At 68.6% G+C, this 27,260-nt stretch overlaps 2 protein-coding genes across 2 annotated transcripts; both read left to right on the top strand.

The window, feature by feature from the left end:
- Positions 1 to 217: 217 nt before the first annotated feature.
- Positions 218 to 19,504, top strand: ARHGEF2 (Rho/Rac guanine nucleotide exchange factor 2). Its single transcript, XM_050912431.1, is given in 26 exon segments — positions 218 to 255; positions 680 to 788; positions 1,057 to 1,096; positions 2,067 to 2,181; positions 11,905 to 12,055; positions 12,604 to 12,671; positions 12,838 to 12,901; positions 13,190 to 13,319; positions 13,417 to 13,526; positions 13,602 to 13,748; positions 14,266 to 14,516; positions 14,608 to 14,733; positions 14,964 to 15,081; positions 15,183 to 15,440; positions 15,863 to 15,939; positions 16,044 to 16,213; positions 16,417 to 16,484; positions 16,615 to 16,806; positions 16,923 to 17,018; positions 17,109 to 17,176; positions 17,272 to 17,313; positions 17,414 to 17,464; positions 17,947 to 18,268; positions 18,271 to 18,359; positions 19,102 to 19,291; positions 19,378 to 19,504. Coding segments are annotated over 23 exon segments (2,892 nt in total). The 5' UTR covers positions 218 to 255; positions 680 to 788; positions 1,057 to 1,096; positions 2,067 to 2,163; the 3' UTR covers positions 19,464 to 19,504.
- A 1,205-nt stretch (positions 19,505 to 20,709) lies between these two features.
- ANKRD35 (ankyrin repeat domain 35) lies at positions 20,710 to 27,187 on the top strand. Its single transcript, XM_050912230.1, has 13 exons — positions 20,710 to 20,748; positions 22,190 to 22,320; positions 22,428 to 22,516; positions 22,818 to 22,882; positions 23,174 to 23,231; positions 23,362 to 23,432; positions 23,516 to 23,622; positions 24,161 to 24,327; positions 24,442 to 25,703; positions 25,754 to 26,020; positions 26,736 to 26,825; positions 26,901 to 26,966; positions 27,128 to 27,187. Exons 1-13 carry the CDS (start codon positions 20,710 to 20,712, stop codon positions 27,185 to 27,187), a joined length of 2,472 nt encoding a protein of 823 aa, XP_050768187.1.
- Positions 27,188 to 27,260: the final 73 nt, after the last annotated feature.

The following is a 27,260-nucleotide window of genomic DNA, read 5'->3' as shown; positions in this document are numbered from 1 at the left end:
TCACCCCAGGGGGATGGGGGTCCCAGTTTGGTTGTTCCCCCCTCCCCACCCAGCTCAGGGTGCCCCTCTCCCCATCGCAGCGTGAGTCTCAAAGGGCTGAGCCCCGACGACATCGACTCCAGCGCGGAGCAGCTGGACGGGCTGGGGCGGCACCGGCGGGACCCCCGGCGAGCCCCCCTCATCCACAGCAACGACGACCTGGAGTCCCTGCTCTCCCAGGACGAGGAGGACGAGGCCGATGTACAGCGGGCGCAGGTAGGAGCCCCCTCCTCCTCCTCTTCCTGCCACCCCAGGGTGTCCTGTCACCCAGCACCCGCCTGCAGCCGGGGGATGGATTCAGGGGCTGAGCTTGGGTGAGGGTAGGGGACCCTGGGAGAGGGGATCATGATGGGTCCCCAGGAAAGCCCTATCCTGGGTGGCTTTGCCATCATCCTGAGACCGGGATGCTCCTGCCCAAGCTGTGTTATCCTCTGGGAGCAGCTTCGGGATCAACGGCAGGGAGGGGAAAATAGATGGGCTACGAGCTTGGGGAGCATCCGGCACCGGTACGAGCCCGAGTGCACCATCCTGGGGACCGGCAGCTGCCCTGTGCCACCCACCGGGCCCTGCCAAAGGGCAGGTAGAGGGTGGCAGGGACAGGAGCCGGTGGCCCGGGTGCCAACCCCATCACTGCTGGCAGGAGGATGCACGGAGGTTGCCGGCATACCGGGCCAGGCAGAGCACCGGCGGCTGCGCCCTCTCCAAATCGGCATCGCTCAGCGTCATCGACAGCTTCCCCGACGCAGACGGTGAGTAGCGGCACCCACGTCCCCGCGGGCAGGACCGGGGTGATGGCCCCCACGTCGCACCCCCCGGCGCCGCATCCCCATCCCTGCTCAAACCTCCCTAATAACGACCCAAAATCGATGGCGCTGCCGCCAAAGTTAATTATTTCTCATCCCTCCCCGGCTCCCCGCGGCAGCCCTGGACCGCGGCAGACTTCACCAACCCAAAGAGCTGGCTTCTCTCACCGCGCTTCGGCCCCTCTTTTAATTCGTCTTTCTTTTGCTGTTGCAGAAATTTCCCCCTTCGCCTCCCAGCAGAGCCTGGTCAATGGGTGAGTGGGGGGCGGCCACGGGGCTGGGGTGCAGGTAGTACCCCTGCGCCGGGGTGTGAATAAGGCAGCTCAGGGACCAGAGACCCCGAGGGGAGATTTAGAGATGAAAATATTGGCCCAAATAGGGATTTTTTTGCTGGTGGCTGCAGAGGGGGAACGGGACGGCTGCGTGCGACAGGGTCAGGCTGAGACCCGACACACTTCACTCACTCCCGGCATCGGGGTCAGCAGGAAGAAACCCCCAGGGACCAGAAGGCTGGAGGGGACGGTGTCCCCCTCCCTGTCCCCGGGATGCCAGGCCCCCCTCCCGGCAGGGCATTGTGCCGGCGGCACGGGGCCGCCTCCGTCCCCGGCGCCTGTCACAGCCCATTCCCATCTTCATTAGGGCGGTTGATTCCCGGGCATCATCGCGCCGGCGGCTGGCTGGGAGCCCCGCGGGGGACGAGCGAGGACAGGGACAGGGACAAGCTGGCCCCCAACCACCTTGCCAAAAACGATGGTGCTGCGTGGCCCGTGCACCCTGCAGCCGTCCCCCCCCATGACCCCAGGGAGCCGGGCTTGTCCCCCACCGAGGGTGTCCCCAAGGACCCAGGGCCAGCCCTGAGCGGGACCACCCAGGAAAGTGGGGGTAGCACCCCACCACCCTGGGGCTGCACCCATACGAACCGGGACCACCGCCCCGCTCCCCAAATTACGAGGCAGGTGACAGGGTGGGAGGTCACCGAGGAGGGGACGTAGCCACCAGCCTGGGGGGGGGGGGGGGGGGGGGGGGGGGGGGGGTCGTCTCCGCACCCCGCGGGGCTCGGGGCGAACAGAAAGGGCTCTGTGCTCATCCCAGCTGGGAGCGGAGCAGCCACCCCGGAGAAGCCGGGGGGCCGGGGCGGCTGGGCTCGCTCCTCCCTATTTCCCAGCCCCGCAGAGGCCAGGGACAGAGGAGGATTGTCCAGGCTGGATCCTCCGTCTCCTGCAGCTTCGGCGCCGGGAGCTGCGGGCAGCTGGCGGGGGAGGCGGGGAGCCAGAGCTGGGAAGAGACCCCCCTGGGCCGGACCCTCAGCTTCATCAAGAGGATGACGGGGAAGACGAAGGTAGGGAGGGGAAGCAGAGAGGGTGGCGGGGCGATTCCTTCGCCGAAACGCGACGATGGGGTTGGGATGGGAGGGGGGGGTTCATGTGATGCTCTGCCCTTTGGGGAGGCCGTGCCTCAGTTTCCCCTCTCCTGCCTGGCACCGTCCATCGCTGGTTTTCCTACTTTGGGATCTAAAGAGGGGGAAAAACCCCGAACGCGCTCGGGGAAGGAAACCGAGGAAGGAGGCCGCTTGCCCAGTGGGTACCGGATCCTGCCCGGGCTCCGGTGATGCCGTTTCGGTGGTGCTGCCATCGCCCCCCTGTCCCCATCCCCACGTTCGCCCCGTCACGGCACATCCGGAGCTGCCAGGGAGAGCGCCGGATGGCGAATGTCGACGGCGTGCCCGGGATGGCGGCGGACACCGGTGGCAAAGCCGCCTTCCCCCCGGCAGCGAGGCGGGGGGCCCGTACGGGGACCCCTGCCCACCGCGGGGTGGGGGACGGTCCCCGCCGGGGCTTGCCGGGCTCGGCCCCTGCTGCGGCCGAGGAAATGAGGCTTTTCCTGGCGGCGGGCGCGCTTGTTTGTGCGCTGAGCTCACCGCCCGCACGCCCTCCCCCGGGCCCCTCCGCTCCATCCCAGCGGTTTCCTGGAGCCATTCCTTCATTTGGGATATTTTCCTCCGGCTCCTCCCCAGCTCGGAGGGCGGCAGGACCTTGCCGAGACCCCCCCCCCCCCCGTGCCTCAGTTTCCCCATTTCTCATCGGCAGGCGATGCCTGCTCGTAGGGTGCGGGGATGCTTTGGTTGACTCTGGGCGGCCGTGGGGCAGCGAGGGGGTACGGGGGGGTCCTCGCCGGCCACCACTGCCCCCTCCCATGGGGCCAGGCGCTTAGGGGGAAACTGAGGCACAGCAATGCATGCGGCATCTTGGGGACACAGGGACCGCCGATGGCTTTATGTCCCTGTGGTGTTGACGTCCATCCCCTGCCGCCCGCTTCGGGGCGGGGGGGGGGAAGCCCACCTCGCCCCCCCCCAAGGCGGCCCCCCCCGGGGTTGCGATTTGCCACCATGTGAAGCCATTAATCCCCCCTCTGCCGCCCCGGCCCCTGATCTCATCCTGCCTCCTCCCTGCCGGGCAGCGGCCGGCTGGATTAGCAGCCAGCTGTTAACATCATCACGGGGGCCACGCTCCCCCCCCCCAGCGCCGCGGCCGACGGGCCAAAACCCGCCCCGGCACGGCGGCACAGTCCGGACCCTGCGGTTGGGATGGCTCTGTCCTCGTCCCACCCCACTGGGCCTGAACCGGGGCTGTAAATGCTTTTAAATCCAGGATTTATTATTATTATTAATTATTTTTATTTAGCAGGGGGAAAGGGCTGCTCAGGCCGGGCTCTCGCCACGTCTCGGCTTAGCAAAGTTTCTCCTATAAAATCTCCGGGGAGGGAGAAGGGTCCTCGAAGGCTGGGAGCGCTGGTGGTGGTCCGGATCCGGCCCCCCACGGGCAGATGGATGGGGAAAGGGGGGTCGATCCCGGCCGAGGCAGCGGGACGCCGAGCTGCGCACGTGGCGATTGCATCAGGCGGAGGGGAGATTGGGGTGCGGGGGGTGCGGGACGCCCACCCCGGCATCGCTGCAGGGGGGGTGCATGGTAGAGCCGCCCCACCACGGTCCCTGCGGTGCTGGTGGCACGGGGATGGCACCGGCTGAGGCAGCACTGTCCCCGGGGGGGGGACGGGACAGGTCCTGGGTCATGCTGGTGCTCGTGGCTTGGGGGGGTCCCAAGCAGAGGCTGCGGCAGGGATGGGGATGGGTCCCTGGGGTCCTGGGTCACCGTGGGAGGGAGGCACTGGGGGGGGGGGGGGGATATGGGGGGGGGGTGACCCCAATAGAGAGGACCCCAATAGAGGGGACCCCAATAGAGGGGACCCCGAGAGGTCTGCAGGCAGCAGAGAGCACCCAGTGCTGCTTTGGGGGGACCAGCTAGAGTTGTGGGGGGTTTTGGAGCGCTGGGTGCTGGCCGGGAAGCAGCCGTGGGGAGCGGGGAGGCCGCGGAGGGGAGGGACCGTGCTATTTCAGGAAGAAATAATAATCCCAGCCGCCGGGGCCGAGCTCGCCGCCGCCGCCGCTGCCTCGGGGACTCGGCGTGGTCCCTTCCCCGGGGAGCCCCAGCCATGTACGGCCGTCCTGCGCCCCGGGTGAGTCATGGGAACGGCTCAGCCCGGGGGTCCCGCGGGGGTCCCGGGGCGTCGCTGCCGCTGCGGGTCTCGTCCGAGCACCCGCCACCGCCGGGTCGGCTCCTGCCCTTGCCGGGGACGGACGGCGTGATGCTGGGGGGCTGCGGGGCATGGCAGAGGTGGACGCCAGTATCGGGCACCCGCGATGCCGTGGGGCGGCCGCATCCCCGCGGCGATGCCCGTCGGCGGTTTTGGCGAGGGGCTGGTGCTGGGGTGAGTCTGGCCTCGTGGCGGGGGGGACCATGTGGCTGCTGCCCAGGGCCATGGGGGTCCCCTCTGCGACCGGAGCACCCCCATCTCCTCCCTTCCTGACTTTTTATGGCTGAGCCGCCGCCGCTGCTTCCCCCTTCGCCCTCTTCCCCCACGTGATGCTTGCAGCACAGCGGGGCTTTCCAGTGCCCGGATCCGGCCCTGCCACGCGGGGAGAGGCACCAGACCCCCCACGGGTACCACTGGAGCCTCCCCACCGGCCGCATCCTGCCCCGGGGCAGCCAGACGCCTGTTCGGGGTTTCCTTCCGTCGGTTTTGGGGCTGTTTTAGGGTTACGGCCGGGGAGGGGGAAGCAAAAGCAAACTCCGGCCGGAGGGTTTTGCACCCAGGGAGGAATTAGGCTCTGGGTGAAAGGAGGAGCGTGACCACGTCCCCCCCGATGCTCGGGGCGGCCTCGCGAGGGTTTGCTTCTGCTTTCGGCCGTGGCAGCGGGGCCCCCACCCAGGAACGGGCCCGCGCTGGGTTAACGGCGGTGGCTGCCACCAATAAACTGCTCCGGCCGGAGCTGCCGCCCGGTTTTGGGTCGTTGGATGTGTTTTCCCCAACGGCTCCGCTCCAGCTCCCAATTTCTCCTCTTGCCTGGGAGCTGCGTGCGTGGGCGCATCCCCGCCGTGCGTGGGTGCATCCCTGCCGTGCGTGGGTGCATCCCTGCCTGCGTGGGTGCATCCCACCCGTTTCCCGCGGGGTTTGCGGGGCGGGATTCGGCACCGCCATGCCGTTTCCTTTGCCACTGGCAATGATTTCTGCGTCGAAGTTGAGGCAGCTGATAGAGAGCGGTGGCACCTCTTGGCAGCATTGGTGGCTTCTCACGGTTACTCATTAAACCCAAAGCCGCCGGCATCTCTCCTGGTTGCCCACGCGGCTTTGTCCCCATCCCCTTGGTGAGCATCAAGTGCCGCCGGGCTCGGAAACACGGAGAAAAAGGGACATTTATTTGCTTAAGGAACTATTTGCACCCACGGGACCCCGCAGCGGGGTGGGTGGCTTTGCCCCGGGGCTTACCGGGTGATGCTTGGGGGACAGGGTCCCCAAAAAGCCTCCCCTTGGCCGCAACCCCGGGATCCGCCGGGACTTGGAGCCATCCCGGTACCTCGGTTCTCCTGGCAACCTCAGTAGCGTTATCTCTGGCAGCGAGCGGGATAAATCCGATAAATCCCGGCTTCTCCCAGCCGGCGAGTTAATGTTCAACCCGGTTGAGGTCAGCCCAGCTCCTGGTGCTGGGGTCCTCTCCGAAGCCGGCGTTTTAAGGGAAAAAAGCAAAAATTTTCCGAGATACCGCCTTCAGCCCAACTTTCCGTTGCTGGGTATCTCGAGGGGAAAGCGGCTTTTTCTGTCCCCCCCCATCCCAAAAGCCGGTGGGAAGCGTCAGCACCCCCAGAGCAGCTTGCCGGGGGCAGGGTCCGGCACCGATTTTGTTCCGTTTGGGAGAAAAAAAGCCCCAAAATGAAGGAAAAAGGTCGCGCTGGGCCCACGACGCGGGGACGGGGTTCCCGTGTCACCCCAAAGCGCGGCTGGGGTGGTGTCGCCCAGGGAGGACGCGGGTGGCGGACGGACGTGGTCCCTAAAGGCGTGGGGAGGGGAAACTGAGGCAGGAGAGCGAGGGCTGGGCGTCGGGGCACCGATCCGGGGGTACTCCAGTGCGATCCGGAGCAGCTCCGGAGGACCGGATCCAGAGCGATGCCGGGGTGGCCGTTCCCGGCAGCCGTGGCCGGATCCGGAGTGACTCCGGAGTGCCCCCGTTCCCACGGCGCTGCCGGTCCCCGCCCGGGGCCCGATCCTGCCCGCTGCCGGTCCCGTCTCGAACAAAGGCCCGCGGGCAGCACGAGGCCGGGGCCGGCAGCGCGACCCGCCCCCGGGGGGGCGGAGCCCGGCGGCGGGCAGGAGCAGGCAGGAGCGGGCAGGAGCGGGCAGGGGCGGCCGGAGCGGAGCGGCTCCGCGGATTATGTCCCGCATCGAGTCGCTGGCCCGGGCCAGGAGCGATCGTGCCAAGGTGGGTCCCGGCGGGCGGTGCAGCCCCCCCGGGGCGGGGGGGTCCCCCCCAGCCCCTCTGCTTTTGGGGGGGGTCACCCCCATTCAGCACAGGGGGGTTCAATCCCCCCCCCGGGGGGGGCCCTCGCTCAGGTCGCTGCCCCCCCCCCCCCCAGCTTGAAGGAGCTCTGCCCTTCCCCACCCAGCTGGGGGGGGGGGGGGCAGTTTTGGGGTCCTGCCGGGGTGAGGGGGGGGCCGGAGGGGGGGCCGTGGGGATGGGGTGATGCTCAGAGCGGCGCTCATAGGAAGGGGGGGGGTGTTTATGCACCTCGGGGGGGGGTCCCTAGCAAAAGGGGGGGGGGGGGCCGCAGGGAGGTGGGCGCGGATCCTCCGCAAGCCTCGGCGCAGCCGCTCCCCATTGTGCAGCGGGGTCTCCTGGGAAGACAATAACCCTCCTGCCCGCACCGCTGCCCGCGCTCCTGCCCGCACCGCTGCCCGCGCTCCTGCCCGCCGCCCTCGCCCCGACGCCGGGCAGGGACCACCGCGACCCGCCGAACATCCCGCCGGCAACTTCTTCGGCGAAGCGACGGCCAAACTTCCTCCATCGCTCTCGCCCGTCAGCCTTGTTTCCGCCGAAGCCGAAGGCCTTTTGGTGGCGTGGAAACCCTCCAGCTCCGGCACGGCGGGTGAGGAAGTCGCCTTCTCCTCCTGCCAAGGGGGTGGGAGCGAGGTGGGACCCCCCCCACCCCGGTTTTATTGTCCCCAGCCCGGTAGAGACAAAGCCCTGCCGTCATTTGGGCGATGGGGAAACTGAGGCACGGAGAGCCGGGGTGCTTTCGTCCCGTGGGAGCGTTTCTCCGTCGCCCGTGACTTGGCGAGGGTGCCGGGGGGGGGGGGCCCGGCGCCGTCGTGCTGGCCGGAGCATGTGGCAATCGCTGGCGTGGCGAAACGATGGGCAAGGGGGGGTCAGGGAGGGGGATCCCAGCTGGTGCCGGGCGCTTGGCAGGGCTTTGTGCTCCTGCTGCCGGCTGCTGCGGGCGTGCAAGGCGGGCGTGCAAGGCAGGTGGGTGTGCAAGGCAGGCGTGCAAAACTCCGCTCCCCCTCCCTGCGTCAGTTTACCCCAAACCGGGGATTTTCGGGGGGGGGGGGGGGCGGAAAACCCAACACCGGCACTCCCCTGGCTCACGTGGCGTGGACTGGCCTTGCATGCACCGAGTTTGCCAGGTCTGAGCCAGCTGGGGAGCGGTTGGAGGTTACGGGGTGTTCAGCCCTGAGGTCTGCGTTTTGGGGGGGCCAGTGGAGGTGGTTGGCGGGGGGGGGGATGACGGGGGGAAGTGGTTGTTGGTTCCTGCACCGGCCGGGGGGGGAAATGGCGGTTTTTGTTTAAAGAAAGTTTCATCAAAGGCCGTTTCGCCCCACCCAGGGCCGTGCCCCGGGCCAGGGGGGGCTGTCGGTGTCCCCCACCCCGGGGGGGGACGGCTTCCAGGCGCTTGGAGAGCAGCCACTGTCCCCGCTGCCAGCTGTCACCGCTTTAGAAACGAGGGGGGCCCCCCATCAAAGGCAGCGGGTGGGGGGGGACGACATGGGACACAGCCGCGGGGCCCCCCCCGGCTGGGATGTGCTGGTGGCAGATGGAATGTGTGGGACCCCCCCCCCCCGCCGTCCCGCCACGGCTTTACAACCACGGGGACCCTGTCTCCTGTGGCGGGACCTGCTTTTGGGGGGTTCCTGGCAGGGCAGGCCCCCCCGCCACGCTGCTGCCTTCCCGGGAGCTCCCCAAAACAGCAGAGGGGGGGTCCCCGCCGCTCCCACCTGCACCCCTCCGGCTGAACCCCCCCCAAACCCGCAGCCTCGCTCCTCCCGCGGCTTGAAACCTCAGAGGGGGCAAATTTGGGGCCAAACCGGGCCTTCTGTGCACTGGGGGGGGGGCACCCCCTCTTCTGGTGGGGGGGAAGGAGCTGCCGGGCATCCCCGCATGGTTTCGGCCCCGGCACGGCGGCATCTTTTGTTGCCACGCCGGTGAAGACGGCGCTGGCTTTGTTCAACACCGGGGTGGCAGGCGGGGGGGGGGACGACACGACTGTCCCCAACGAGGAGGGGACCGACGGCAGCTCCGTGACGCCGTTTCGAGGGTCGGATCCATCACCCAGGTCAGCCCCTTGGCTTTTTCGGGGGGCTGCCCCCCCCACCCCGGCTCTTCGCACCCGGCACGGAGGCGGTGATGCCGCAGGTGGCTTTTTTTTAGGGGGGGACGCACACACACGACTACGGGGTGGTGGCAGCTGGGGTTGTCATCGTCCCGAAACCGCTCCCCCCTGGGTCTGGCCGGAGTTTTTCGGCTCCGGAGGTTGGCGCGGGTGTGTTCTCGCGCAGGAAAAGAAATGGGCTATCTTGGGCGAAGTCGTGTCGGTGCCAGCAGAAATACACCCGCCGTAGGCGTCACACCGCGGCGCCGGAAAAAAAAACCACCCAACAAAAAACCCCCCCCCCCCAATTTCTATTTAAAGTGGAGAAACTTTGTGCTCCCCGCCAGCGCCGGGGAGGTCGGATGCGGGGGGGACCCTCCGAAACCCCCGGCCCGGAGAAGCCGCGGTGCCCTGTGCCGGGGATTGGGCTCAACACCCGTTTTTGTGCCGGGGTTGGGGTTTTGGTGCCGGGTGCTGCTGGGTTTGGGGGTGATGTTGGGGGGGTGTTTGCGTTGGGGTATCTGCTGCTGGGTTTTTGGGGGGGGTTCCTTGTGTGTTTTGGGGGGCGCAGGGACGGAGGCGGTGGCACGGCCACTGGTTTTGTCCCCCCCCCCGGGTATTTACAGCCACGCAGTGGCTCGTGTCCTGCCGCCTCTGATGTGCCCCCCCCCAGCTGTGGGGTGCAGCCTGACACCCCCAAACCCGCTGTTGGACCCAGGTGTCCGGGCTGGGTGGGGGTCACCATCCCCACCGGCAGCGGGGACCCTCTGTGACCCCCCCCGCCCTGGCACTTTTGTCCCCACCGGGCTGGATTTGGGGCTCCCATCCCCGGTGAGCAGCCAGAGCCCCCCGGGGCTCCGAGCCCCCAGCACCCCCCCCATGTACTCTCCCTTCTGTAGACAGGCAAGGGGCTGCGTGGGACCCCCCCCAAAATACTTCCAGGGCATCCAGGGGCGATGCCGAAGCCTCGGGTTTTATTTTTATGGCATCGTCACCGGTTGCGCCCGTGTCCCCCCCCCAGCGCGGCCTTTGTGGGGTGGGGGGGACCCAGGCAGGGTAGGGGTCCAAGTAGGGGGACCCAGACATGCTGCAGGGTGGGGGTCCGGGTGGGGGGACCCAGGCAGGGTGGGGGTCCAGGTGGGGGGGACCCAGGTGTGCTGCAGGGTGGGGGTCGGGGTGGGGACCTTGGTGGGGGGGAACCCAGGCAGGGTGGGGGTCCGGAGCGGGTGGGAGCCGGTGTCGGGGAGCAAATCCAGGCGGGCTGATGGCGGGGGGGCCGCGGCTGCAGGAAGAGGAATCGCCTCCCGCCTTTGTCTGGCGGCGGTTCGGTTTCCTGCGGCCGGGGCCCGGAGGAACCAGGGGGCCGGAGGAACCGGGGGGCTGGGCTGCCGGTGCCCTGCCGGGGTCCCTCCGGAGATGGGGGGGGAGCAAAACCAAAACAAGAGGAAGAAAAAAGCAAAATTAGAAAAAGGAAAGAGAAGGAAAAAAGGAAAAGCGGAGGAAAAGGAAAGGAAAGCGGAGGAAAAGGAAAGGAAAGCAGAGGAAATGAAAGCCAAAAAAAGGGGAAAAAAAGCAAAAACAGAAAAAAAAGGAAAGCAAAGAAAAAAGAAAGGAAAAAAAAAGGAAAGCAAAAAAAAAGAAAAAAGAAAGGAAAGCAAAAAAAAAGGCAAAAAAAGTAAAAAAAAATCCACCACCACCCCCCAAAAAGAAAAAAGCAGCCAAAAAAAAAAGAAGGCAAAGCAAAGTAAAAAGCAAAGCAAAAAAAAAAAAGGCCCGGGAACAATCGCGGCGCAGAGCGGGGCAGATGTTGTGGCCGGAGGCTCGGCGGGCGCCGCTCCCTCCCAGCCGGGCTGGGGGCCGAGGTCGGGGGGGGCCGGGGGGGGCCGCGGGGCCGGGATGTGCTGCTGCTCCTGCGCCCCGTTCCCGGCGGACAGGGAGGTGGAGAGACCCCTCTGCGGAGAGCGGGTGAGCACCCGATCCCCCCCCCCAGCTCCGGATGAACCCTGTCGTGTCCCCCCCAGCATGGAGTGGGGGCTGTGGCTGCGTCGTGTCCCCCCCCCCGCCGGTGTCTCCTCTCCCTGGAGACCACAGGGTGGGGGGATGCTCTGCTCAGCCCCACTCCTGTCCCGTGGGCTCCTGTGGTCTTCCTCACCTTCCCCACCTGCCTGGCTCCTCCCGGGGGGGCCCTTGGTCTCTCACCCACCCTCCCGGGGTGGGGGGGTCAGGAGCAGGGATGGAAACCGGGACCCCCTTCGGCATCGCTGAGCCGCGGGAAGGGGGATTGGGGACCCAAAGCACCGTTGTTTTGGGGGGGCTGGCGTGGAGAGGGTCTGTTTGGCGGGTGCCCCGGTGCCAGGCACGGCCGGGTGCCATGGTGGGGGGGGACAAAGGCGGCTCTGTGCTGGCCAGGGCACGGGGGGGGTCCGAGGCAGGAGCGGCCGCCCTCGAGATGCTCGGGATAACGCCTTCTCGCTCCCCTTTTCCGGGAGAGGATAACCATGGCGAGCCACCGGCAGCACCGGGGTCCCCAAACCGGACCCCAAAACCATGCCCATGGGGGGCAGCTGGCCTCCGAACCCCCGTTTCGGGGGAAAAAAGGGTGAAAATACCCACTTTGGATTAAAAAAAGGAGGTGGGAAGGCGCAGGGCTGCCGGCTGCGATGCTCCGGCGATGCCCCCAGCCCCCATGGGTGCCAGGGAGCATCGTCACCTCCCCCCACCGCGGCCCCCGCATCTCGTCCCCATTGGGGCTGGCGGCTGCGGTGCCGGGGCGGGGGGGGACATGTGCTGGGGCGGGGGGGATCTCTCCCGCAGCCACCCGGTTGTCATGGTTATGGGATGATGGGAAGCACGGGCGAGCGGAGCGATCGGGGTGGCTTCTCCCCAGCCGCTCAGCTCCCCGTCCTCCCCACCCCGGGGTGGCAGGACCCCCGAGCATCGCGGGGGACCGGGTGGTCCCACGTCACCCCCGGCTCCCCGCAACCATGAGCCGCATCCCGAAGCAAGCGGGGGCCATGCCGGGTGGTGCCGCCGGGCGCCCGCCCTGCCGCAGCCCCGTCAGGCGCCCGTCGCATCTCTCCGGGCAGAGCAAGGAGAAGGAGAAGATGAAGGAGGGCAAGGAGAAGGACGCCCGCTACACCAACGGCCACCTCTTCACCACCATCACCGTCTCCGGCATGACCATGTGCTTCGCTTGCAACAAGAGCATCACGGCCAAGGAAGCTCTTATCTGCCCCAGTAAGTAGCCGAAACGGCCGCGGTGGCTTTGCCGGGGTGGCTTTGCCGGGTGGGCACGGCAATCCCCATTGCAAGAAGCCGGTTGCTCCCGGTTTGGCTGCGCGGATTCGTGCTGCGGAGCAGGAGGGATGCTCACAGGGATGATTTCTCCGAGGCATCCTGGCAAACGCTGGCGTGCCGCCCTAGAATGTCCCGGCAAGGCAGCCGGCACCGCCGGCTCCGTCCAGCTCCCCCGGTGTGGGCGATGCTGCGGTGCCGGATGGAGCCGGTGTGCCCGTGGCACCGGGTTGGCGCAGGGCATTGTGTCCTCTGGGGTTGGGGGGGGCGTCTCGGTGGCACCATGGTGGCTCAGCTGCTCCCCGGCAGCTGCGGTTCCGGCAGCGCCTGGTGTAATCCGCATCCACCCGGATTCCCCCTGCATCTGCTCCCGTCGCTCCGGCACTGGCGGTTCCCCCGGGATGGGGGTGGCGGGAGGGTCCCCCCCCCGCCCCGGTGTCTCCGGGGTGGCCGTGCCATCACCTCTCCCTGTCACCCCCCCCCCCCCCCAGCCTGCAACGTCACCATCCACAACCGCTGCAAGGACACGCTGCCCAACTGCACCAAGGTGAAGCAGAAGGTGAGCGCCTGCCCGGCTGCGACAAGTGACACGAGCTGGCCGGTCTCAGCCGCTCCAGGTTTTTTTTGGGGGGGGGGGGGGGGGGGGGATGGGACGGACACGGGGGGGGGACGACACACACACAGGGACGGTGACACCCGCCATGACGCCTCCGCTCCCTCCCCAGCAACAGAAAGCCGCGCTGCTGAAGAACAGCTCGGCGCTGCAGTCGGTCTCGCTGCGCAATAAAAGTGAGTGGGGTGCGATGTGCCGGGGGGGTGGGGGAGGACGGCCCTTCCCTCCCCCCCCACCTCCATGCTGCCTGTCACCGAGGTGTCGGGGCAAGGCCCGGTCCCTCTCCCGGCTGCGGGGACACCCCCCGGGAGGGCTAGGGGACACATCGCTGCCTGGGGATGCTGGGGGGATGCTGTATCGGGGTGTCCCCTGTGGGCAGCAGGGACACGGTGTGCAGCCTGGGGAGTGATGGGGGGGGGTGTCATGGCACTGACCCCCCCCCGGTGCGTGTTGTCCCCCCCCAGCCGCCATCCGGGAGCGCCCCAACTCGGCCATCTACCCCTCGGAGAGCTTCCGCCAGACGCTGCTGGGTCCCCGCCGCGGCCGACCCTCCCTCTCCCTCTCCAAAAGCGTCTCCACCACCAACATCGCGGGGTGAGCGGAGCCGGCGGGGGGAACAGGGGGACGGGAGGGTCCGGGGGCGTCCCCAGAGTGTCACCGTCATGTCCCACCGCCCCCCCCCCCCCCCCAGGACGTTCAACGATGAGTCTCCCCTGGGGATACGGCGGATCCTGTCCCAGTCCACGGATTCCCTCAACATGCGCAACCGCACGCTCTCCGTGGAGTCGCTCATCGACGAAGGTGGGGACCCGCCGGGGTGGGGGGGACACGGGGCGCAGGGCCAGCCCCCCCGGTTCCCACCGCCCTCCCGCGCAGGTCCCGACGTCATCCTCAACCAGCTGATGAGCGACTTCGAGACGGACGGGAAGGACTTCGAGGCGGATTCCTGGAGCTTGGCCGTGGACAACAGCTACCTGCAGCAGCACAAGATGGACGTCATGAAGCGCCAGGACGTCATCTACGGTGAGCGGCCGCGTGGGGACGGCCTGGACCGGTGGGACATGGCGGGACGGGGTACCGGGGTGAGTTGGGGATGGAGGGACAGGTTAGGGGACACAGGGATGGGTCAGAGCTGCAGGCCTGGGGATGCAGAGATGGGGGACGTGGGGACAGTGTAGGGGACATAGGGGTGGGTCAGAGATGCAGGGACGGGTAGGAAGAGATGGGGACACGACACAGGGACAGCGTAGGGGACACAGGGACAGGGATGAAGAGATGGGATCACAGGGACAGGGAAGGGGACACAGGGACAGGTCAGAGCTGCAGAGATGGGGGACACAGGGACAGGTCAGAGCTGCAGAGATGAGGATGCAGAGATGGGGGACGTGGGGACAGGGTAGGGGACACAGGGATGGGGATGAAGAGATGGGGGACACCCGGAGGCGGTGGGGACAGGGCGAGGTGCCGTCCCCGCCGGCGCAGAGCAGGCTGGGACCCGCCGCGGTGGCTGCCGCCTCTCACCCATCCCGCCCCGCCGCAGAGCTGATCCAGACGGAGATCCACCACGTCCGCACGCTGAAGATCATGGCCAACATGTTCCGCAAGGCCATGCTGGAGGATCTGCAGGTGGATCCGGCCACGGTGCAGAAGATCTTCCCCTGCGTGGACGAGCTGAGCCAGATCCACGAGCGGTTCCTGGCGCAGCTCCTGGAGCGTCGCAGGGAGTCCCTGGCCCACGACAGCAACAAGAACTTCGTCATCAACCAGCTCGGGGACATCCTCGTCAACCAGGTGGGGACGGCGCGAGGCCACCAGAGCCCATGGGTGCTGGCAGGGGGGGGGGTATGGGCTCGCTGACGTCCCCTCATCTCCCCCCGCCAAGTTTTCGGGTGCCAGCGCGGAGCAGCTGAAGAAAGCCTACTCCGAGTTCTGCAGCAAGCACACCAAAGCCGTGAAGGAGTACAAGGACCTGCTTGCCCGCGACAAGCGCTTCCAGCAGTTCATCCGGGTGAGCGCCCGTCGTCCCCGCACGGCTCCAGAGGGACCCCCGGGATGGGTGTCAGGGTCTCCCCGCAGGCTCTGGGCTTCGTGCCCTGCTGGAAGACCCTTCTGCCAACTCCGTGCCTCAGTTTCCCCAACTGCGTGTCTCTCCCTGATGCCTCTTAATGTGGTTGTGAGCCCCGGGAGGGGCCGGCCGCTGCTAACTTCCCTCCTCCTTCCCTCCCTCCGGCCGGCCAGAGGATGACGCGGTCCCCGCTGCTCCGACGTCACGGCGTGCCCGAGTGCATCTTGCTGGTGACGCAGAGGATCACCAAGTACCCGGTGCTCATCGAGCGCATCCTGAAGAACTCCAAAGGTAACGGGGCTGGGGGCGGGCGGGCGACACGAGGGGCTGCCCGGGCTGAGGGGGGGGGCGTTTCCAGCCCTGACCGTGTCCCCCCCAACCCTTCATCCCAGACAACGAGGGCGACTTCGCGGACCTGTCGCAAGCGCTGAAGCTGGTAAAGGAGCTGATCTCCTCCATCAACGAGGAGGTGCACACGTGCGAGATGAACGCGCGGCTGTGGGACGTCTACAGGCGCGTGGACGGCCGTGCCAAAGTGCAGCTGCCGTGGGAGAGCCGCGCCGGCGTTTTCGGCAAGGACGAGCTCCTGCGGCGTAAGCTGGTGCACAGCGGCTGCATGCTCTGGAAGACGGCGGCCGGGCGCTTCAAAGGTGGGGACCGGGGTGCTGGGGGGGACACACAGGGGTGCTGGGATGGAGCTGCCAGGGGATGGGGTGCCAGGGCATGGGGATACTGGGGACCAGGGTGCCAGGGCATGGGGATGCCAGGGCATGGGGGACCAGGGTGCTATAGGATAGGGTTACTGGGACACCTAGGGACTGGGATGCCAGGGTGCCAGGGCATGGGGTACCAGGGCACGGGGATGCTGGGGGACGAGGATGCCAGGAGATGGGGGTACCAGGGGACAAGGATGCCTGTGGAGCAGGGTGCCAGGGCGCAGGCGTGCCGTCACCCTCCATGGACGAATTTGGGAGCAGCCCTGGGACTACGGGGGCCCTGGGGCTCTGCGGGGTGGGACACGCCACCGCCTCGCACCCACCCCAGCATCTCGCGTCCCTGCGCTCCCTCCCAGACGTCCTGGTGCTGCTGATGACAGACGTCCTCATCTTCCTGCAAGAGAAGGACCAGAAATACACCTTCCCCATGCTGGTGAGCCGCCGCCGCCCGGCCCCCTGCATCCCGGCCCCCCACCGCAGCCGGGACGGCCGCGCCGGCACCGGGACGGCATTCCGACCCCATCACCTGTCCCGCAGGACAAGCCGGCCGTCATCTCCCTGCAAAACCTCATCGTGCGGGATATCGCCAACCAGGAGAAGGGGATGTTCCTGATCAGCGCGGCGCCGCCGGAGATGTACGAGGTCCACGCCGCCTCCCGCGACGACCGCAACAACTGGATGAAGGTCATCCAGCAGACGGTCAGCCTGTGAGTGTCAGCCCCGGGGCAGGGGAGGGGGGTGGATTTTTGGGGGGTCCCCACGGCCGCGGGGCGGGCGATGGGGAGGGGGAAGGTGGGCGCAGCGCCGGGTTGGGTCCTCTGAGCCTTGGCAGGATGCGGCCGGTGGGAAGGGCGGACGCGGCGTGGTGGGGTTGGGGGGTCCTGGCTCTGACCCCCCCCGTCCCTTCCAGCTGCCCCAGCCGCCAGGACTTTCCCCTGATCGAGACGGAGATCGAAGCGTCCTTACGCAAGCTGAAAGGTGGGTACCGCTGCCGCAGGGGTCCCCGTCCCCGTCCCCCCATCCTGACTCGTCCCCCTGCCCCTGCTCATCCCCCCAGATCCCTACTTGTCCCCCCCCCATCCCTGCTCATCCTCTCCCCACCCCGCAGACCGTATCCTGCAACACGATCGGAAGATCACGGCGCTGCTGGAGGAGAAGGTGGGGCTCTTCGCCGACATGCTGGCCCTGGCCAGCGGCTGCGAGGAGCCCTCGCCCACCCTGGCCCCTCGCACCCTCTTCCACTCCGACTCGGCCGAGGGTTCCCGAGGGGAAAAGCTGATGCACGACGCCATCCGGGAAGGTATGGATGCTCTGGGATGCTCCGGGGTGGCGATGCTCCGGATGGGGAAACTGAGGCACGGGGCTGGGCTGGGGTCCCCCCCTGCGGTGTGGGGCTCATCCTGTGCTTCCCCGCAGTGGAGTGCCTGAAGGAGATATTCACCGGCGCTGGACGTGACCGGGACCAGAATAACCTCGCCGAGGCTGAGAGCTGCCCCAGCCCCGGCGCCAGCAGTAAGATGGGGGACGGGGGACACGCGCCACGCGCCTGGCTGGGGGTCCCCCGGGACCGCGGTGGGGCTCACCCCCTGCCTCTCCCTGCAGACGGCGACGCCGGCAGCTTCAACGGCTCCCTGGAGTTTTGCAGGGCGGATTCGGATGCTGGGCAGCGGGTGAGCGCGGTGCCAGGGACACCGGCGGGGACACCGGCGGGGACACCCCCACCCCGTGCCGGGGCCACCGCGGTGTCACTGTTCTCTCTCCGTAGGATGGGAACGGCAACCAGCTCCTGCAGAGGGTACCCCAGGAGGTAAGGGGGGGCACGGGATGGGGGAGAGACCCGGCTCCCTCCCCGCGGTTTCCCCGCCCCGGTTCACCAGGGGTTCACCGTCCCGTCCTCTCCTCCCCAGGAGATCAACCAGCGGCTGGTGAACCTCTACACCCTCCTGCATGGGCTCCAGGTTGGTGGGGCCATGCTGCGGGGAGGGGGGGGACGGGGAGGGGGGGACAAACCCGCATCCCCCCTGCCCGCGCCCCCTGCCGACATCCCCTGCCTGCATCCATCTCCCTGCCTGCACCCCCTGCCCACACACATCCCCCTGCCTACATCCATCCCCCTGCCTGCACCCCTGCCCACTTACATCCCCCTGCCCACTTACATCCCCCTGCCCACACACATCCCCCTGCCTGCATCCATCCCCCTGCCTGCACCCCCTGCCCACACACATCCCCCTGCCCACACACATCCCCCTGCCCACACACATCCCCCTGCCTACTTACATCCCCCTGCCCACACACATCCCCCTGCCTACATCCATCCCCCTGCCTGCACCCCCTGCCTACATCCATCCCCTCTGCCTACATCCATCCCCTCTGCCTACATCCCCCTGCCCGCACCCCCTGCCCGCACCCCCTGCCTACACCCCTGCCCGCCTCCCCGCAGGCGGTGGTGAGCCAGCAGGACACGCTGCTGGAGCTGCAGCTGCAGGAGGGCCCGGAGAAGCCGTCCCGCCGCGGTTCCCAACCGGCCCCGGCCGAGCCGGCGGCACGAGCGGGCGAGAAGCCCGGCACCACGGAGCTGGCGCTGCTGCAGCGGCAACACGGGCTGCTGCAGGAGGAGCTGGGGCGCTGCCGGCAGCTCTGCCAGGAGCGGGCGCAGGAGGCGGCAGCCCTGGAGACGCGGCTGCGGGACAGCGAGCAGGAGCGCGCCCGGCTGGAGCGCGAGCTGGAGGAGGCCCGGCGGCAGCTGGGTGCTCTGCGGCAGGAGGGCGGCACGCGGGGACGCCGGGGGCCGATCCGCGGCGGAGGAGTCTGCCGGCCGGAGATGCGCTCTATCTCAGCTTCACCCCGCCCCAGGTAGCGGGGAGGATGGGCTCATGCGTGGCATGAGTGCGGCCGGCCTCAGCCCACCCGGGTTTGGGGTCTGGGGGGTGGGGGGGAAAGGGTGTGCTCACACATGGCACGAGTGCGTCCAGCCTCAGCCCACGCAGGTTTGGGGTGCGGGGAGGGGTTGGCAGGGGTGAAAAGATGTGCTCACGCATGACATGAGTGCGTCCGGCCTCAGCCTACCTGGGTTTGGGGTCTGGGGGGGGGGGGAAGGGTGTGCTCACGCATGGCACGAGTGCGTCCGGCCTCAGCCCACACAGGTTTGGGGTGCGGGGAGGTGGTGGTGGGAGGGATGCGCTCACACGTGGCACAAGTGCGTCCAGCCTCAGCCCACCTGGGTTTGGGGCCTGGGGTAGGGGGAAGATGCGCTCATGCATGACACGAGTGTGTTCGGCCTCAGCTGATCCGGCTCCGTGGCCTTGGCGTGGGGGGGGGGCGGGGGGGGCAGGGGAAGGATGCACTCGTGCGTGACACGAGTGCGTCCGACCTCAGCGCACCTGGATTTGGGGTGCAGGGAGGCCGCCACGGGGGTTGAAAGATGCACTCATGCGTGGCACGAGTGTGTCCGGCCTCAGCTCATCTGGCTTTGGGGCCTCGGGGGGGCGGGAAGGATGTGCTCGTGCATGACACGAGTGCATCCGGCCTCAGCCCCCCGCATGTTGGGGGGCACGGGGGCTCAGGCCTGACACCCCCCACCCCCCCCTCTCCGCAGCTGAGCCACGGCCCCCACCCCGCCAGCCTCTCCTACCACCACCCTGCCTTCGCCCCCTGCCCCCGGGAGGAGCTGGATTACCGGGGGGGCGATCCCGACCGGCTGCAGGAGGGTGAGGACGCCCTGGACGTGCTCCTGGAGGACGAGGGCTTGGGGGGCCGCCTCTCCCCCCCGCCAGCCCCCGAGGTGGGTCCCTGGGGACGAGGGGGTGCCGGGGCCGGCCCTGGGCACCCGCTTTTTTCGGGGTGGGGGGTTTCACCTGGCGTTTTCCCGTAGATTTCCTGAGGATGCAGGATATTCCCGAGGAGGTGGAGAGCAGCCAGGAGCTGAAGGAGGGCGACGGGGGCTCCTCGGACAGTTAGGGACCGGCTCCAGCCCCTCCTGGCCCCCCCCAGCACCCCACGACCCCCCCCCCCCCCCCCAAGGAGATGCTGGGGGCAGGATCCGGCCGTGGGGGGGTTGGGGACAGCGGGATGGGGGGCACGCGGGGGTGTTTTGGGGAGCTACTATTCCCATGGGAGCCTTATGGGGCTGGGGGGGGGGCAGGGGGTCCGGTTGCCCCCTCCCCTCCTCCAAGCTGGTGGCTGGGGGGGGGGGCAGCATTTTGGGACCGATGTCCCCCCTCCTCCGCTCGGATTTATTTATTTATTTTGTCGTCTTGGGGTGGGGAGGAGGTGGGGAGGGGGGGGCCCTGGGCTGTCCCAGCACTGGGCAGGATGCGGCCCCCCCCCCCCCAGCCCCCTGGGACAGCGGTGACGTCCCCAGTGGTGGGGGTGAGCCCGTCTCTACCAAAGCTCGTCCCCCACCCTGGTTTGGGGGGCTGCCCGGGGCGGGGGGCTGGGATGGGCGGTTTTAATCAGTCGGTTGGGTCCCCTCGGTTTAACTGTAAAAAAAAAAAAAAGATGTTGGGGGAAAAAAAAAAAGAAAAAAGAATTGGAAAATAATTAAAAAGACCAGTTTGGACCCAATCTGTGCAAGTGGGGTGCTGGGGGGGGCAGGGGGAGAGGAGGGGGGGGGCAGAGCCCAGCTGGGAGGAGGTGGGCTGCGGGCATGGCCGGCTCCAGGCTGCCGGGGGGGGGACACGAAGCGGGAGGACGGAGTGCTGGGGTCGTGGCGTGCAGCGAGTGCGTGGGGTCTCAGCCCTGCAGCGAGTGCGTGGGGTCTCAGCCCCGCGGCGAGTGCGTGGGGTCTCAAGCCCACGCCTGCGTCCATCGGTGTGTCCCCCCCTCCCCGAGCATGTCCCCAGCCTGTCCCTGTGTTGTCCCCTCGGGGTGCGCCGAGCGTGTCCGTTCTCAAGCAGGCTGCTCTTTGTGTGGTGCCTGACGCCAGGGTGATGGGCACCCACGGCCGGGGGTGCCCGGGGCGGGGTGTCGGGGACGGGTTTCCCGGCTCTCATGGGGAAGACGGCGAGCGGGAGGTCCCCCCGGGGAGGTGACGGGACAAGCCTGGGCTGGGCGCGAGCCAGCCCCGGGCGTGGGGAGGCGACGGGGCGGAGGACGCGCACCCAAGGCGCCCGCACCCACACGCCTCCGACGCTTCACGGCACCCGCACCCGCCCCGGCCCGGCCGGGGGTAGGGGGTCCTGGGGAGCGTCCCCCCCCGGCCGCCATGAAGCGGATGTTCTCCTGCTCCAGCTCGCAGGTGGCGGTGAGTCCCGGCCCCCCCCCCCCCCCCCCCGCCATGCCCAGGGGGGACCTCAGCCTGTCCCGGGGTTGGGGACCCCCTCCCCACCCCTGTGGATGGGGGTAACACCCAGCCTCGGTGCCCTGCAAGCACCCACGGGTGCTGCCACGGTGCCTGGGTGGGTCTAGGGGGGGCTGCGGCCACATTTGGGGTGAGGGGATGCTGCGGCCCCCCTGCTGCCAGCCGGCCCCGCCTGCCCGCCGGTCCTGAACCCCGTCCGGCCGTGGTGCCCAGCGCCGGTCCTGCCCCGGTGCCAGCTGCGATCCTGGCTCCGCTGCCGGCTGCGACCCCGATCCCAGCCCCGATGCCGGCTGCAATCCCAACCAAACCCAATCCCAGCCCTGATGCCGGCTGCATTCCCAACCCCAATCCCAGCCCCAATGCCGGCTGCAATCCCAATCCCAGCCCTGATGCCAGCTCTGATGCCAGCTGCAATCCCAACCCCAATCCCAGCCCCGATGCCAGCTGCAATCCCAATCCCAGCCCTGATCCCAGCTCTGATGCCAGCTGCAATCCCAACCCCAATCCCAGTCCCGGTGCCGGCTGCAATCCCAATCCCAGCTCTGATGCCAGCTCCGATGCCGGCTGCAATCCCAACCCCAGTCCCAGCTCTGATGCCGGCTGCAATCCCAACCCCAATCCCAGCCCTGATGCCGGCTCCGATGCCGGCTGCAATCCCAACCCCGATCCCAGCCCCAATGCCGGCTGCAATCCCAACCCCAATCCCAGCCCCAATGCTGGCTCCGATGCCGGCTGCAATCCCAACCCCAATCCCAGCCCCGATGCCGGCTCCGATGCCGGCTGCAATCCCATGCCCAATCCCACCCCCAATCCCAGCCCTGATGCCGGCTGCAATCCCATGCCCAATCCCACCCCCAATCCCAGCCCCGATGCCGGCTGCAATCCCAGCCCCGATACGCCGATGCTCAGCCGTGATCGCCGGTGCTTACCCCCAAACCTGGCCGTGCTGCGGGTCCCGACGCCCAGCCCGGGCCCGGTGCCCGGCCCCGGTGCCCACCCACGCTCCGCACCATGGTGGAGCCCGGCCTGGCGCGGTGGCAGCCCGACAAACCAGCCGGGCAGGCGCAGGCAGGGACACGCTCGCCTGCCTCGCCTCGTCTTCCTCGACCGGCACCCAGGGCTGGGCTCCGCGGGGATTTCGGGTCCCCAGCGCCCCGTCCCTGATGGAGCACCCCAACAAGTGGGGAAACTGAGGCACGGCTCCGCGCCGCTGCAGGGGCAGGCACTTGGGGGGCACATCCCAAAAGAGGGGTCAGCCCCAAAGCGCTGCCTCCGCCGTGGCCCTTCTGCCTGGAGAACCTGTGCCTCAGTTTCCCCTCGCCGCCCGGCGGGGCGGGGGTCCCGTCCCCGCAGCCCCCCCGCAGCCGCTCGCCCCCCTCCCCAGGTTGAGAGCTGGAACAAGCAGGACCAGAAGCTTTTGGAAGCGGTGGAGAAGGGCGACGTGGGCAGGGTGTCCGCCCTCGCCTCCCGCAAAACGGCCCGGCCGGCCAAGCTCAACGCCGTGGGGCAATCCGCGTACGTCAGCCCCGGCATGGGGGGGGGACACACACGCAGGAGGGTCCCCGGGGCGCTGGGGTGGCGGATGGGGACCTCGGTCGCAGCCACCTCTCGCCCTCCTCCAGCTTCCACCTGGCTGCATCCAAGGGTCTCACCGAGTGCCTGACGCTGCTGCTGGCCCACGGGGCCCCCGTTAACGAGAAGAACGATGACGGTAAGTGGGGGACAGCGTGGGGACACGTCCCGGTGCGGGGGGGGGACACACACACGACACAGCCAGGTCTGAGCCGGGACAGGGTCCGGTCCCCACGTCCCCTCCGGGTGACGGTGAAGGGCTGAGCATACCCCAGACCTGCACCCCAAAGCACCGAACCCCGGGGCAGCACCCTGTCCTGCCATACCGGGGCAAGATGTCCCCAAGGCGAGATGTCCCCTGGGGGGGTGGGGGTCCCCCGCCAGCCGTGTCCCCGGTGTCCCCCTCGGCTGCCGGTGCCCAGCCCGCGGGTCTCTTGCAGGCAGCACCGCTCTGCATCTGGCCACCATCGCCTGCCAGCCCCAGTGCGTCAAGGTCCTGCTGCAGGTACGGGCCCCGCCGGGGACAAGGATGGGGATGGAGATGGAGAGGAAGATGAGGATGAGGATGGGGACAAGGACAGGGGTGGCGACGGGGATGGAGATGATGGAGATGCGGAGGGGGATGAGGATGGAGCTGCGGATGGAGGTAGGGCCGGGGGTAAGGATGGGGACAAGGAGAGGGTGGAGGCAGGAGTGAGGATGAGGATGGGGAGAGGGCTGGGAGGGGCAGGGCAGGACGCCGGGTCCCGTCCCCAGCTCGGGGAGGGTCTCTGCCCACTGTCCCCCCCCCCCCCAGTACGGTGCCAACGAGAGCCACGTGGACGGGCAGAACCGAACCCCCCTGCACTGGGCTGGTGAGTGCCGGGGGTCCCCAAACCAGGCTGGGATTGGGGGGGGGGGTGTGGCACTGAAGGCTCGTATGGGGGGGCCCATCTGACCCCCCCAAGAGAGCCGGCCCCCCGCGCTGACGCGGCCCCCCCGCAGCCTCCTCGGGCTGCGCCTCCAGCGTGCTGCTGCTCTGCGACCACGAGGCCCTCCTGGATGTCACCGACGCCGTGAGTGGGGACCATGGCAAGGCGGGGGGGGGGGTGGCAGGGGACGGCGGGGGCTGACAGGCACCTTGCGTGTCCCCCCCCAGCACGGGCAGACCCCCCTGATGCTGGCGGCGCGGGGGAACCACGCTGCCATCTGCGCCCAGCTCCTGCGGAGAGGGGCCGACCCCAACCTGGCCGACAAGGACAAGAAGTGAGTGGCCGCGGGGAGAGGGGACGCTTGTAGGACAATTGGGGGTGACAGGGAGGGGGGGGCTCTCTGCTCTGCCCCCATGCCCGGGGCGGTCCCCAGGGAGAGGGGGGGAAAGGGGTGGGGAGGGACCTGTGCCATTGTGCCACCGTGCCACCGTGCCATCGTGCCACTGTGCTGCCATGCCATCTTGCCACTGTGCCACTGTGCACCCATGGCATCGTGCCACCATGCCATCATGTCACCGTGCCACTGTGCACCCATGGCACCGTGCCATCGTGCCACCGTGCCACCATGCCATCATGTCACTGTGCCACTGTGCACCCATGCCACTGTGCCACTGTGCACCCACGCCATCATGCCACCATGCCATCATGTCACCGTGCCACTGTGCACCCATGCCACCGTGCCATCGTGCCATCATGTCACCGTGCCACCGTGCACCCGTGCCACCGTGCCATTCCACTGAGCCACCATGCCACTATATCATTGTGCGGCTGTGCCACCGTGCCTTCGTGCCACCGTGCCACCGCTCCCGCAGGACCGCCCTGACGCTGGCCTGCGAGCACCGCAGCCTGAAGTCAGCCAAGCTGCTGCTGAGCCACGGGGCGACCGTGGGGGACGAGGACCGCTGGCACTATGCCAGCGGGGAGACCCCCAGCCGCACGCTCCGGCGGCTCCTGCGCGGCACCCGCGGCGGGGGGAGAGGTGAGCCCCCACCCGCCATCGCCCCCACCCGCTGTCACCCATCCAGCCCTGCCTGGCTGCTTATTTTAGGGGAAAAAAAGGGAAAAAGGGGATTGTTTCTTTTCCTCCTGGCAGAGAACGGCACCGCCTGTGCCGGGGACCCCGTGCCACAGGTGGGAAGCCGGGGAGAGGGGACCCCCGGCAGCGACAGTGAGGAGGAGGAGGATGAGGAGGATGAAGAGCAGCGGGACGGGTGCGATGCCCGGCGGGTGCGGCGGCTGCAGGAGCGGCTGGCAAGGAAGAAGCGGGAATGCCAGCGGCTGGCGGCCGCCGCCGCCAGCATCCGGCAGCGGGTGCGGGAGCTGGCGCAGCTCCTGCCTGGATGCGAAGCCGGGGACGGGACGGAGGATGAGGATGGTGCCTGCCTGGCCCTCCTGGCCCAGCACGTGGGGGAGCTGAGGAAGAGGATGATGGCCGAGGAAGAGGGGGATGGAGGACACCAAACCGCGGCACAGCTCGACGGTGATGACGGAGCGCCGGCGCTGGCCCCGTTCCTGACCTGGCTGGGGGACGAGTGTGCCAAAATGCGGGCGGCGAAGGCGAGCGCCTTCACCCGGAGCAAGGGGCTGCGGAAGGAGGTGGAGGAAGCCCTGCGGAGCAAGCTGCACTACGAGGTGGTGTCGGCCGACGCCGTCCGGAGGAGCTTGGCGGCTTGGGAGAAGATGGTGGTGGGGCTGGAGCAGACGCTGAGCCGCGCCGACGAGACCCACGCCAAGATGCTCGAGGGGTCCCGCGTCCTCCTGGAAAACCTCCGGCGGGAACCGGCGCGGCCGCTCGCCGGGATGGCACCTTGCCGGTGCCCGGTGAACGGCACGGAGCCGGCTCCGGGCGGGAAGAGCCGAGAGGAGCTGGCGAGGGAGGGTGGGAGCTTGGAGAAGGAGATGCTGGAGCTGAAGGAGAGCAATGGGATGCTGCTGGGGGAGCTGGCCCGGCTGGGGCGCGAGCGGGAGCGGCTGCAGGAGGAGCTGCGGGGGCTGCGGGAGCAGGACCCCGGTGCCGAACCGGCGGCGGAAGGTCCCGGTGCGGCCGCCCTGGCCCAGGCGCTGGCGGCCAAGCAGGAGGAGGTGGCGAGGCTGCGGCGGAGGCTGGCGGGGCAGCGGCGGGAGCTGGCGGCGCTGCGGGACGGGGTGGGCGAGAGGGCGCGGGAGGCGGCCGGCGATGCCGGTGCCGGCATCCTGCGGGAGCTGCACCATAAGCTGGACGGGCTGGTGAGGTCCCAGCATGAGGCCTTGCAACTCGTTGCAGAGATGGAGGGTGAGGCTACCCGGGCGAAGGAACCCCCCATAATGACCAGGATGCCGGGGCTGGGCTACCGGGCGAGCTGGAGGATGCACTGGGTGAACTGGTCGAGGAGCTGGGGACGGCGTCGGGTCCCCGCGTGCCGCAGCCGCTGGAGCGGCTCGCCGGTACCACCGCGGCCGCCCTGCGTGGCCGGGAGCTCCCCGGGGAGCAGCCGGGGGCCGAGGCCGAGCGCTGGCGGGCGGCGGCGGCGGAGGAGAAGCGGGCGAAGGAGGCGGCGCTGGCCCGGGCGGCCGAGCGGGAGCGGGAGGCGCGGGAGCTGCGGGAGAAGGCGGAGGGGCTGGAGCGGAGCGTGGGGAGCCTGCGGGCGAGGGCAGGCGAGCTCTCCAGCGCCTGCCGGGACAAGGAGGGGAAGGTAAGGACCGGGCTGGCCTGGGACACGGGCTGGCAGGGACACGGGCCCCGTCCTGTCACCGTCCCCATCACCGTCCCCATCCCCATCCCCATCACTGTCCGCTTCCCATCAACACCCTGTTCCCATCACTGTTCCCATCGCCGCCCCCTTCCCATCACCGCCCCCTTCCCATTGCTGTCCCCATTGCCATCTCCTTCCTATCACTGTCCCCATTGCTGGCCCCTTCCCATCACTGTCCCCATCACTGTCCCCTTCCCGTCACTGTCCCCATCACTGTCCCCTTCCCATTGCTCTCCCCATCGCCATCTCCTTCCCATCACTGTCCCCATCACTGTCCCCTTCCCGTCACTGTCCCCTTCCCATTGCTCTCCCCATCCCCGTCCCCTTTCCCATACCTGACCCCGTCCCCGTCCCCTTCCCATCGCCATCCCCATCCCCGTCCCCCTCCCATCCCTCGCCCCCCATCGCCCATCACCCCTTGCCCCTGCCCCAGTGTTTCACCAGCCCCACGCACCCCGGGGGGAGCTGGGTTTGGGGGGCCCGGGGGGTGCCCGGGACCTCTGGGGCAACCGGGAGCTTCTTCCCACCCCAGTCCCATCTTCCAGGCAAATTGGGGGGGGGGCAGATGGGCAGCAAAGGGACAACCCCGGGGTGTGAGGGGGAGCAGCCAGTCCCCACCAGCACCCCGGCTTTGCCCCCCGGTACCCCACCCCAGATGAAGAAGCTGTTGGCGGAGACGGAGAAGCTGTCGGCGGAGGTGCTGGGGCTCCGCAGCCAGAGCGCCCGGCTCCAGCTCCAGCTAGAGGTGGGTGCCAGCACCCGGCGTCACCCACTGTCACCTCGTCACCCTTCCCACCTTCTTCTTCTTTCTCCTCCCTAGCTCCAGCAGAAAAACCACCGGGACATCGTAGCGGTCTATAGGACCCACCTGCTGAACGCTGCCCAGGTGGGACCCCGCGTCCCCCTCGCTTCGGGGCGACGTGGGGGGGACGACAATTTTGGCTGCAATGCTGGCAAATACAAATTCGGAGCCCGGCACCGAATTTGGGTCCCCCCCCGCCCTGGGAGGCCGGATCCGGCCCCACGGCAAAGCTTTCCTCCCCACAGGGGTTCATGGATGAGGGGGTCCACGCCATGCTGCTGCGGATCCTGCGGATGGAGGAGTGAGGGGGCAGGATTGGTGCCGGTCCCATTGCCCCCCCCCAAGCCATTAAACTGGAAAAGCTGCGTGTGCCCCCCA

The sequence above is a fragment of the Gymnogyps californianus genome, chromosome 29, assembly GCF_018139145.2.
Source record: "Gymnogyps californianus isolate 813 chromosome 29, ASM1813914v2, whole genome shotgun sequence".
Taxonomy (NCBI): Eukaryota; Metazoa; Chordata; class Aves; order Accipitriformes; family Cathartidae; genus Gymnogyps; species Gymnogyps californianus.
Note: the sequence above shows the minus strand (reverse complement) of the source record. Positions and strands in the feature narration are given on the sequence as shown.